This window comes from Homarus americanus, unplaced genomic scaffold (genome assembly GCF_018991925.1).
Source record: "Homarus americanus isolate GMGI-L3 unplaced genomic scaffold, GMGI_Hamer_2.0 scaffold15867, whole genome shotgun sequence".
NCBI classification, from domain to species: domain Eukaryota; kingdom Metazoa; phylum Arthropoda; class Malacostraca; order Decapoda; family Nephropidae; genus Homarus; species Homarus americanus.
This window is the reverse complement of record NW_024718360.1, coordinates 1,974-15,230: the sequence shown is the minus strand read 5'-3', so window position 1 is coordinate 15,230 and position 13,257 is coordinate 1,974. Positions and strand designations below refer to the sequence as shown.

At 45.4% G+C, this 13,257-nt stretch overlaps 1 protein-coding gene across 1 annotated transcript in view; it reads right to left on the bottom strand.

Moving 5' to 3' along the window:
• LOC121859670 (probable glutamate receptor) overlaps window positions 1-12,424 on the bottom strand; it is a 39,493-nt gene extending 27,069 nt beyond the window's left edge. The window contains exons 1-6 of the mRNA XM_042356592.1: window positions 12,311-12,424; window positions 11,395-11,618; window positions 10,986-11,114; window positions 10,442-10,555; window positions 10,036-10,126; window positions 9,424-9,724 (exon numbers count right to left, since the gene is read on the bottom strand). Coding sequence (XP_042212526.1) covers window positions 9,424-9,724; window positions 10,036-10,126; window positions 10,442-10,555; window positions 10,986-11,114; window positions 11,395-11,618; window positions 12,311-12,424 — 973 coding nt within the window. The remainder of the gene's footprint in view (window positions 1-9,423; window positions 9,725-10,035; window positions 10,127-10,441; window positions 10,556-10,985; window positions 11,115-11,394; window positions 11,619-12,310) is intronic.
• Window positions 12,425-13,257: the final 833 nt, after the last annotated feature.

Here is a 13,257-nt window from a genome sequence, read left to right as displayed (position 1 = left end):
ATCAATGCATTAGGGGAAACATACATGGACATTGTCAAGGCTGCAATCAAGGCGTCACAACATCAGCTCACGACCTATGCTGAAGCAAACAATAGGGGCCTCTATTTTCGTTCGGACAAGTCCACAGTTCCTAAGGTGAACAACAACAGTAAGATGAAACAAGTCCTGGGTAGTGACATGTGTTCTCAGTTGCTGTTTATCCACGCTTTCACAGGATGTGACACAACTTCCCGCATTTTCAGTGTTGGCAAACAGTCAGCGTTCTAGAAACTTGTGAATGGTGAATTGACCATTCAGACCTGTGCAAATGCGTTTCTGCTCCCAAATCAAGCAAACAGTGTCATAGAGGACCTTGGGAGCAAGGCGATGGCAGTTCTGTTTGGTGGCAAGAGCACCTATTCACTTGCCTCTTTGCGCTACAACCTTTTGATCAAGAAAATTGTCTCCTCCAAGTCATTTGTTACCCCAGAACGTCTCCCTCATACCAAGTCCTCGACTAAATATCATAGCTTTAGAGTGTATTACCAGATCATGGTGTGGACTGGAAAGGAGAGTGACATGAATGCAGTGGATTGGGGATGGAAACTAGAGGACAATCAGTTTGTGCCAGTTATGACCAAGAAAACTGCTGTGCCAGAAAGCCTCCTGCAGATGGTCCACTGTAATTGCACAACTGCCTGCCGAACACGTTGTAGTTGCAGAGGATACGGACTACCATGCACACCCGCTTGTGGACAATGTCAAATTGAAAACTGTGAGAATCCAGATAATCAACCTTTACAGGAGGAAGAGTGTGACTATGACTATTTGTAAACCTGGTTCAGATCAAAGGCATTTTTCAGAAATATATATTATGGGATTTGTTATAACTTTTTACCAGTAATCACTACACTATGTTAATTATGCTAATTGGTTTCCTAGATGACCAAAACAAGGGGTCAGGCACCAGAATTACCTGTCTAGGATGAATAATGATGGAGTCATTGGCATTTTAAGGATCTGGTGGCTAACTTCGACACCATCTTGAAGATTAGACCTTTCTCGTGGTCAGACTGTGGTAGACTTTTGATATGTTATTAAGCACACCTGATACTACAATAAAAAGTTGAGAAACCTTTTGTAGGATTTTTTTGGGGGTCAAAACATTTTCAGCCGACTAGAGACTGCTCCTTAAAAGTCGTATTTCTGACGAATTCAGAGAGTCTACTAATCCCAGCCTGTGCAGACAACTATAGTAAGACCCAGTTATCAGCACAGTGGTATTTATTTTATTTTTACTTTTGGACTTTGTCATTTTTGGGGGATAATACATCTGGTCCTACCACCCGATCCCTCTGGGCAAAGTTTTTCAAGTTTGCGCATGCGCAATGTGATAGTGTGACGTAGCAGTGACGTCATTACCACTCCACCTGACTGCAGTGTTGCCAACGTGCCCTATGTCCGCCGTTAAACGCTCCCGTTCGTTGGAAACGGGGGCAGTAGGTGACAGTGATGCTGACGATTTTCTTCTTGAAGACAAGTCAAAGAAGAAGCAGAGACCTCAGAAGTCAGGGTCTCCAGCAGAGGCCACGGCCCCCCCACGCACCCCGTCTGGGGCTGTAGAGGGTGGCCTCCTCCTGTCATCGGGGTCCCCAAGTGAGCTTACATATGGCTCAATGACCGACTCTCCGCCGACGATGGACATAGGGGATTCCCTTTGTCTCCCTGCCCCGTCGCGCTTTCGTCGTCTCGCCTTTCCTCGGGACTTGCCTCTGAGCACACGGACGACCTGGTTCTTCCGTCACTGCTCTCCACTTCAGGACTCAACACTTCGCCTCCGCCGAGGTCCCACAGCCGTGATAGTCATCACACAAATGGACGAGACGGTACGCCTGCTCACTCAGGTGGGCCTTCCTGCTCCCCAGGGGAAGGTGATGCTGAAGTTCACCACCATCACCCCAGAAACTCGTCGTACCAAGGTAATGGTTCGCCACGTACCCTGGGAGATCCCTATCGACGATCTTCGCCCTCTTCTCCCACAACTACTGGACATGGAACGCCGCATCAACCCGGTCTCCAAACGTCCATCCAACGAACGCATCGGCTGGTGGGTGGGCCCCCTCCCTCCAAAGGTGAATGTAGGACCAATTCACAACTGTCCTCTCGACCGATTTATCGGAACCCCGAAAATCTGTGGTCGTTGCCAATCGTGGAAACACCGCACCTGGGAGTGCACGAGGATGGTCGCCTGCGGTTTCTTGCAGTTCCTCACGACACAGTGGAATGCAAATCGAAAATTCAGAACAAAATCCCAGTTATTCCACGGTATGTCAATTGCCATGGCAGTCACCACGCCTGGAATGCCAATTGCCCACAGCGTCCTGGCACTCGCCCGGGGAAAACTTACCTTGTACCACCGTCCTCGTCTCTGACGAAGCCCCTGTCAACCTAACCTCAGTCCTATCCACCACCGCCTCTTCCATCCACCAAGGATTTCCCATTGATCTCCTCTCCTCTACCATCCCCCCTATCACCCCTACCACCCATCCCTTCTCCCCTCCATCCCTCTCCCTACCGTTCTTAGAACAAGGTCGTTGTCGGCCCTGCCACACAGTCACCACCATCTCCTGCCCACCCGGACCCCCGCTGTCTCTCACCAGCACCACCACCTCTTACTCAACTGAACCCTCACCGTCCCTCTCCGTCGCTACCACCACCACCTGCCCAGTCGGGCCCTCGGCAATCCTCGCCGCTACCTCCAGCTCCTGCACAGGTACACCAAGTTGGTTCTATGGAAACAATCACTCTCCGTCTGGATCGCCACTCCAAGCAAATCAACCTACTCTCTGCCCAACTCGACTTGTTTGTGAAAACAATTGCGACATTGCAGAGGCAACAACAACTCATTCTGGACACCCTGACCCAACAGGGGCGCACTTTGCAAGTCCTGATGACCCACCTCCTTCCATCTCCCGAGATGGAGGATCCATCCCTCGCTCTCCTACTCCTCCCTCTCCATTTTTCTCAACAGAATTTGGTACCTCAGGAGCCCTGTCTAGCCCCACCGACTCATCTCACACTGAAGGCCGTTCCCTCCTCTTCTTACAATGGAACATCCAGGGACTTAGACCTCGCCGGACAGACCTCGCCCAGTTTGTGCTCTCCCATCAAGTAGATGTTGCTCTACTTCAGGAAACCATCACAGACGATGTTACTCCACTCCGGCTCTCTGGCTATACTGTTTACACCCTGCCTCGGTACCGTGGGCAGGCTCGTGGCCTCCTCACCCTTGTGCGTAACACCATTCCATCTGTTCGTCTCCCTTCACCGACTCATATGGACCCCCGTCTGAATTACTTTCTGCCTCCCTTACTCTTGGTGACCGGACCCTTCGTGTAGTCAATGTTCATTTCAAGAGTGATTCTCTGGACCCCCAGGTTCTTCACGACCTCCATGATGGGGTTCCCACTATTGTTCTTGGCGACTTTAATGCCCGCCATCCCACTCTTCCTCCGGATCATCCCACGCCATGTACCCTTAACGGATCACATCTCTCACAGTTTCTTAAAGGGGATGATGATGTTCGCTTTCTTTGTCCTGACGATCCTACTCGCCTCCCCCATAGTTTCCTTGATGTTGGCTTACTATTGAACGGTCATACTTCCTTTCATCCTACCGTCTGCACCGAACCTGCTCTGTATAGTGACCATCTTGCCGTTACTACCCATCTCAGGCTCTCCTTCTCTGCCCCAACATCAGCTCCTTATCGATCCCCTCGCCTTCGTCTCACACAAGATGCTGTTCCTTCCTTTGCCCAATACCTTTCTACCTGGGCGGATTCCTATGTTGTCCCTCAGTCCCTTGACTCTTACAGCGCTGATTTTGTTGATGCCGTGTATGACTCTGTCAATCGCGCTACCCCTCCACGCCCTCCCCGTCACCCCAGAAGTACCACCAACTACTCGTATCGTATCCCTGCTATGAGACATCTCCGGCAGGTAACCCGTGATCTCCATTCTGCCACACGGAGGTCTAACTCTCCAGAGGACTGAGAAGACTTAAAAAATTAGTGCTCCTTTGCAACTCAGGAGCGTCTTCGGATTCGTGAGGCGGACTGGTTATCCTTCACGGGGTCTTTATCGTTCCAGTCGTCACCCTCTTATGTATGGAATCGGATTAATGCTATACGGGGTACTCGACGGAGGCCTCCTCCCCACCCTGGCCCCGCCTCCCTTGCCTGCTCTTTAATGGAGGGCTGGGCACGAGTTTCCTCCCTTGAGGCACTTCCAGATCCAATGCAGGAGGCAGTGCAGGCCCGCATCGATGCGTCTGAGCCTGTTGTTCGTGCTGCTCTTACCTCCCCTGCCCCCACTGATCATCCCAGCACACAGTTCGAGCTTGACAGTGCTCGTCGCTCTAGAAAAGACACCTCTCCTGGGGATGATCAGATAACCTACTCCATCCTCAACGCCTGTACTAATATTCCAAATGGCCCCTTGCTTGCTCTCTACAATATGTCTTATGAACATGGGGTTCTCCCGTTTAACTGGAAAAATGCCACTATTATCCCCATCCCTAAGCCGGGAGATCCTGGGAAATATCGACCCATTAGTCTTACCTCCTGTGTTTGCAAAATGATGGAGAGGATACTCCATCGTCGCCTTCTTCACACCATAGGCGGCTTCCACAACTCCCTCGGTGGTTTCATACAACATCGCAGCACATCACACTGCATTGTTTCCTTTTATTGCAATCAGACTGCCCGTGTCTCCGTCATCCTTGATATCAAGGGAGCCTTTGGTACGGCTCAGCCTGCCCTCATTTTAGCTGAACTTGCGCTGTTAGGGGTTAAAGGGAGACTTCTGCAATGGATCGCCTCTTACCTCACTGGACGTCAGGCCCGGGTTCTCGTTGAAGGCTCTATATCTCCTGTTGAAGAAATGAACCTCGGCACCCCTCAAGGTGGAGTCCTGAGTCCCACCTTGTTTAACACTCTCATGCACTCCATTGCATCTCTCCCGTGGCCGACAGAAGTTGTCCACTCAGGATATGCAGACAATGTCCTCCTCCAAGCCCCTGATTATCTCAGCATGCAGGAAGCCCTTGATATGGTCTCCAGAGAGTGTGATTCACTTGGTTTCCTTCTTTCAACTGCGAAAACAAAAGCCAGGTGACACGGTCGTGTTGTACCTCCTCCCTTCTCTTATGAGGAACGCCCTTGGACTGGGTTAATGAGACAAAATACCTGGGTGTGTATGTAACTCGCACACGTTGTCAGATCCCTGAAGTCCGCCATCTTCGAGACATGCTTTTGGCGTCTCGCTCCCCTCTCTACCATGTGCAGGGGTTCCCTTGGTGCCACCATCCCTGTACTTCTCACCATGTACAAGTCCTTTGTCCGTTCCTGTGTAGACTACGCCACCCCTGCCCTCGTCAACATTAGTAGGACTACTGTCAACCGTCTCGAAATTATCCAGAGGAAAGCTGCTCGCATCATCCTTGAGGCTCCTCAGTGGACACGCTCTACTTCTCTATATACCGAACTTGGTCTTTCCCCCTTACAGGATCGTGTCCAGGAGTTTTACCTAAAAACTACCGTTTCCATTCTACGGGATCCTCGGGGCAACTATGTCCAAGCCAACTTGACTCCTGCTGTCCGAGGCCGACCTCCATCTAGAAGACAGTGGCGAGGGTCACTCATTCGAGCCCTTCAGGAACACGACCTCCTGCCTGATATTGTTGTCACCCCTGCTGTTGGTTCGTCTCCTTCTCCCTGGCTGGATTTTCAACCTGAAGTGATTGCCCTCGGTGGACCGCTCCCGAAATCCCACGTGAACCCTGTTATTCTCTGCAAATACCACCTCTCCAGGATCGCCCACTGGTCCACAGGTAGGGTCGTCCTCTACACTGATGGTTCTGTTGACCCCGCTACAGGTCGGGCCGGGGCTGATGTCTACATCTCCCGTCCTGATGCCCCTGAGCCTATCAAACTGTCTCTCAGAATTTCTGACGGGGCATCCTCCACTCAGGCTGAACTAATAGCCCTCCTTGCTGCCCTTCTTGCTGAGGAAGAAGCAGATGGTTTCTGCCCCTTGCTTGTCTGCTGCAATTCCAGGTCTGCTCTCGACGGGATCGCATTTGGATCAGGGGAAAATATGGACCTCATCCTCCGAATACGAGGGTTAACATCCACACTTCAGGATGCAGGCCGTCCTGTGACATTCCTATGGATACCCAGTCATGTCGGTATCTTGGGGAATGAGGCAGCAGATGGCCTTGCCAAAACTGGCTGCAACAAGGCCACACCTGACTACGTTGTTCCTCGAACACTTTTACAGCTTAGAACCCAAATTCGTCGCAAACAGAGAGAAGCTCGGGAAGCAGCCATCCCCCTGGACTCCCCGCCCACCTGGTACGATGTCCTCCGTAAACTTCCTGACCTCTTGTATGTCTATGGGAAAGGGTCGCGGAAAGGGGACGTGATTGCTGCCCGTATCATCATTGGGTATGACTTTGCCTGGGAGATTGGTATCTCCGCATCCCCTGAGCAACGCTCTTGTGCATTATGCAGAAGACCCGACAGCCGCACCCTTATCCACTACCTCCTAAGATGTCCCCACACACAACGCTTCCGTGACGCCTGCTGGACCACCACTCCACGACCCCCTGATGGAGACACGATGATCCTCCCCATACTGGCCAGATACTATGTAGTTAACATTGATTATGTGTTAAAGGAATATCCTTCCTTCCTTAGGCTTTAGTAAGCCCCTTTATAATATTTATTCTGTATATACTTGTCACACTTGCCAGATGCTTCTGGTGTCATTGTACAGGGGTACCTAGTGACAGCATTAGGATCCCGCTTCCTCTATCAAGGAATAAACAATTGAAATTGAATTGAGTTGATACAATGAAAATTTGATTTATGTTTTGTTTGGTGACGATGTCAAAATACCATTTATAGATCTTAGGTAATGTAAGAAAAGCCTGACGGAACTTACGGAAAATGCAGTGATTCTCAGCAGCATTGGAATGAGCTCCCCACACTCTATGTGTGGTTGGTTTGTTCTTGTAATGTAAGACAGGTAATGTTAAGCTCTGGGTGGAATGATGAATCACTGATGATAACTCCCCCTTAACCTAACCTAAACAAAACATCGGGATTGTTTCTTTGATAATACTTCAGAATTCATAAGCCACTTACATTAGTGGCAAAAAAGGGTACGTTTTTCCTATAACTTTATGTGAAAATCCCTACAATCTGGTATTTTCCACTGGCAATGAGTTAATCCTAATGCTGGCAGAAACAAAGTACTGTACTGTACTCTCATAACATATGCCTTTGTTTAATTTAACAATTTACGTATATACATGGATATTATGCATTAATATATTTGTGAAATTTTTGGATGATTTTTCCTTTAAAATACTGTACTCTTGATCATCCATATATTATAACATATCCTGCTTTTAATAAAGACTATAATCTGACATTAGCATTATCATTGTATTCCTACCCTTATTATTATTACAGTTTATATTTAACATTAAAAATGCAGAAATAATTTGCGATTAACATTGCAGACTGTATTGTGGATATTCTTAAACCATTTAATTATCATCTTGTTCTATGTTTAACATTATTAGTCTCTGATTAGTTAGTAGAATTTCATGAATATACCTACTGTGTATGGGTACCATGACATTTGCTCACAAGATGAACCTAACATAACATAACCTAATCTAACATGTCTTCCTTTTCATTATCGTTGTGATTTTTTGTCTTATGAGCATTTGTAAAGCCTTGTAAGCATTTGTCTTGTGAGCTAATGTCCGCACACCATCTATATCATGCCTCTCTGGTGAGGATCCATATATTTACATGTAATATTTTTCCAAATAAAACACCCTTCAAACAGCAGATACTTTTCTCCAGCTGCTGGTTTAGTCCATGCCATTAACATATTGTATGCATTTTTACTCCTGACATTGGGAAAGTGTTCATGTCTTGCTATCTTTCTTAGGGTATTTATTGCATTACTATAATCAGGTGGAGACAAGTAGGAAACATTATCTCAAGGTTTCATATCTTGTAGATAACTGGCCTTTATACTTGTATAATATGAAAGAACAAATTTTTGGTACAAAGATAATTTCCTGTTTGATAGAAAACTAACAGTAATGGTGATATTTTTCAAGATTTTATTCCAATTCATTTGTACAGCGTTCATAACTGCCATAGCAAAAGTATAATACCTAATACTGAACTTTGGTATATTCTTCTGACTTCATCAACATAATTCTCTTTACACTCACCCAACCCCAAGTTTGTGACAAACTTAATACTTTATTGTTAGATTTAATAAGGACAAAGAATAATGAAACAGATACTACACTCTATTCCTACGTTCTTATGGCTGTAACAGGCTTTATTTACCTACAGCATATTCACTGTAATTGATCGTATTTCATACCCAGAAATGGCTTATAATCCAAGAAAATTGGAAAATGAGGTGCACCTTAGCTTGGGATTCAAGTAATTAATGCTGGTAAATCGTGCGGGACGAGCAAACGTTTCGTGCCACTGAGAACGTCTTGATGGTCAAAGCGTACCAACCTCCCAGTCTTCCGTCAGTTGGTACACTTGACTACACCAGGATGACGTAGTAGCAACACCCGACAGTCAGGCACCACCATGGCCATTCTTGAATAATCGGTAAACTTTTCTTCCACAGTATTACGACCGCCAGGATACCATGGCATCGTGTACACGACGGCAGTTCTTGCATTTGGCCCTAGAATCAGACAAAGCCCGGACTTCCAGGAAGGCAGACATACATTTGTTAAACTTGGGGACCATTTACTCAGGCTTTGTATCTCAGTACTGCTCTAGTGATTAGATTAGGTGGCCATTGGTTGTGTAATTGTGTTGAGAGTTTAAGGATTAGATTGTTGTGTTTGTATTTTTGTTTGAAGAGATGAACCAGGAACTTTGAATGGTCGATGTCCAGATTATGATGTACCTTACTGTACACGAGTTTAGTTTATATTACTTTATCATTTGTTATGCAAAGTATCACACTGACATTATATTTCACAATAAATTACCTTAATTCATTATGTGTAATGTGAAATCATGAAATGTCAACCCTAACCCTCCTGAAGCAGTCAACAAACATGTTCCATTTGTTGTTTGTTACTTATTCTCCCAGAAACTTAGAAGTACCGTTATATTAAGTTAACCAATCCATGTCCATATTCCATATTGCAATATAACTTTTAGCCATTAAACTATTAAAATGTTATATGATTTCACAAGATCCATAAGCATTTTAGTAGCTGTGTGTGCCCTTTGGCCTTCCTGTGCAAAATTGCTATACATGGCATAACATTACATGTTGTAATTGATGAGAAAAAAATATTATTGGATATTTAACTAACCTTGTTGTAATAATATACGGAGTAAGGTGAAGCCATCCGTCACCCATACCCATTGGTCAGTATCTTTCATAGAGCAACACAAAGACAAGATGAACATGGCCGCAGGCAGCAGCAGTAACGACACCAGGATGAACGCCCACACCAGTGGTGCCAGGGGCAGTAGGAAGCCCCATGGGTCCAGCTCTGGCCGTCCGAGTCCTGCTAGGATCCTTGAGTACGTTATAGACACTGGCCAGGTGAAGTCCAACACCTCAGCCCGGCTGGCTGATAGACTGAAAAATCCTACGGAGAAGTCTGCCTCCTATGTAAACCCAGCAATAGAAACAATACATTACAGATGTGTGATTGATGAAAGTGCGGAGATTAGTCATAAAATAATAATATAATGACACATTTCTTATTTTCCTTCTGGTGATAGTTTGAATATATCCACAAGCTGGTACATACCATAGTCCATTGTCTCTCGTGCATACTACAGGCCAGTAACTCTACAGCTTTACTTTTTCACGCTGCTACAATTGAAGTTATCACTTAACTAATAACCTGATCACTAAACACACGCCCGATAAAAAACTCTCACCTTGTTTACTGTTGACGCTTCATACCACTTACCTCTCTGATCACCATGCCTACCATTCCCGACCACGACCCGTCATCTTGCTCAGAGCCAAACGTCCCATCAGCAGGGTGCACGTACTTGTACCTACGGTAGGATAATTTATAGAAGATACCGAATGCAAAAAGTCAGGACAGTATAATTTTCATAATATTCGAATAAAATTTCATCCTTATCCAAAGTGTGCTGTTGATTATTAATTAGGGATAATTTACTCATTACGATCTACCTCTCTATATTCTCCACCTTGTCCTCACCACCACACACTTTCCACACATAAATCCAGCCCTCACAACCCTTAAACACAGCACTCTCCACCCGCACGAGTATACCTAATACTCGACACCCATTAATTCATGACACTTTACCCGTCAAAAATACATCCATTAACTATAATCTCACGTAAAGTTGAGGCCTTGAGACAAGTAATCCATCATGTGGCTCTTTTGTCCCTGAGCACTCTTTTGGACGTGGATATACTCCGCTGCCACGGCAAGGATTGGTCGGTGAAGGAACCTACAGTAAAAGACGGAAGAGGTTTTGAAATAGTGATGATTGTGTATTGAAAGAATGGGAGAAATGAATCGATAAGAAAATGATTAGCAAGTGATGATAGCTCGGTCTCTGTGGTAATTTCAAAGGTATCGAAGATTTACGAGGATAACTCTCTAGTAACTTCCAGATTGTCTATAATTAAATGGGTTTTATGAAAATTACCTCTAAAATACAGTAATGCAAAAGTCCAGAGTGATTAATGGAAAATTTTAGAAGACATAAAATTTGCTGTGTTCTTGAAATTCACTCAGATATGTCTTAATGTGGCCCAGATTATTATGATTTGCGGGAATCGGCGTTGACCATCTGTACATAAATGATTTCAAAACAACAACAAAATTTGTACAGTTTGCCACTAAGGATTAAGTCGAGTACCTCTAGCTGTACTTACTTGGAGTATTTGTCAGGGAAAAGCGGCAAGTGGGTATTGAGGGTGAGACCTCGCTGGGGCGTCCAGAAGGCAAGACGCATCGCTCGGTCCTCTGGAGAACTGTATGGTAAGTGTATGTACACATTGCACCTGTGAATAATACTTTTACTATAATAACTGTATTGGTAATACTTTCAGGATAACAAGCACAGCATGCTTCTTCTTCGGGGTAAAAAATGCAGTATTAATGATATTTCAAAAACCAATCCCAGCACTTTTAAATGCAAAATTTTGCCACAAATCAGCAATTGACGTGTTCTTGTTCCTCATTACGATATAATCACAATTGTTTAATCTTGTGTAGAATTTGCGCATAACTTTGAACATCGATTACAAAATTAGCAAATTTGAAATACAATGCACTATATACTTCAATGTCTCAGGTGCGTCTTCCACAATGACGACCATAGCGTTCATCCTGGAAAAGGTCCTGTGGATGTAGCGTAGGTCAGGGAGGGGCAGGTGAGTTACGGCGAGGAGTCTCGTCGACCACACCAGGAGGTGGCCCTTGAGGGACCACTCGGCGAAGGTGGCGAGGAAGGCTGGGTCGTCGCTCACCACCACCACCGTCACGCACCATGACACCTGCCGCAGCTGTTGACGTCAACATGGAAGAAGTTATGTGAGAGTGACCTACCCGCCTCAGTAGTAATGTGAGAGTGACCTACCCGCCTCAGATATAATGTGAGAGTGTCCTACCCGCTTCAGTAGTAATGTGAGAGTGACCTACCTGCCTCAGTAGTAATGTGAGAGTGAGCTACTCGCCTCAGTAGTAATGTGACAGTGACCTACCCGCCTCAGTAGTAATGTGACAGCGACCTACCAGCCTCAGTAGTAATGTGAGAGTGACCTACCCTGCCTCAGTAATAATGTGAGAGTGACTACCCGCCTTAGTAGTAAGTAAGTGTGACCTTCCCGCTTCAGTGCACAATGAGAGTGACCTACCCGCCTCAGTAGTAATGTGAGAATGACCTACCCACCTCAATAGTAATGTGAGAGTGACCTTCCCGCCTCAGTAGTAATGTGAGAATGAACTACCAACCTCAATAGTAATGTGAGAGTGTCCTACCCGCTTCAGTAATAATGTGAGAGTCACCTACCCGCCTCAGTAATAATGTGAGAGTGACCTACCCGCCTCAGTAGTAATGTGAGAGTGACCTACCCGCCTCAGTAGTAATGTGAGAGTCACCTACCCGCCTCAGTAGTAATGTGAGAGTGACTTACCCGCCTCAGTAGTAATGTGACAGTGACCTACCCGCCTCAGTAGTAATGTGAGAGTGACCTACCCGCCGAGCCTCGTCGACCACCCGGGAGAGCTGCGCCTGCGTCACGTTAGCGTCCTGGCCGTCCACTGCCACCTCGAACAGCCCCACACCACAAGGGTCCCGGAACTGATCCATGAAGTCCTGCAATAATATCGTATCGTTCACACAAGAACTATTAGTTGAATATCATAGTCCAGCAGCCAAACCCTGATTTTTCAGCGAACCTAGAAGTAGCGTCCACATAATGTTTTTGTTTTTTTCGTGTTTTCTGAGTAACTTGAATCAAAATCCGGATGATGCCACCTGAGCATCCTTGAGGAATTTGTGAAATTCAAGATGGTGGCCATCCGCCAGAGTAGAAAACTCATTTCTCGGCTATAAATCATCTCTTCTTGGTGCCAAAACACATGATTTTAATTCCAGTGCGTGTAATTGTCAAAACAAAATTGCACTTTTTATATTTTTATTTGATTTTTGTGTAAAGTACCCCATAATAGTTGGTAAGAATCATAAATTTTACAAACTATCATCATTTAATTGTTAAACAAATTCTTCTTTTCTTTGTACCTGACGGTGAGTTATAACTCGAATAGATGAAGCAGTATCCGATATCTGATGAAAGACAGAGTAGAGATCGAGACTCTAAATTTACGAATCGATTTATTGAATACTAATGATCATCCAAGTGAACTAATCAACATCGTATCTGGCAAGAAACAAATGAATAAATATGAATCAACATAGCCAGGAGGATTTATGGACTTGTAACTAACAAAGTAAAGACGATGTCAAGTGATAAAAAGCACATAAAGGCTGACAGTGGAACATCTTCCATCAAGAGTTCATCTATGGAGGGATGATGGGTTTGGTGAGTACAAGGAAGATTAATATCAAAGAAGTTTTCAGCTATGAACTTGTACAAATTCCAACAACATTGTTTGATGAACATGAAAACATGAGAATCGCAC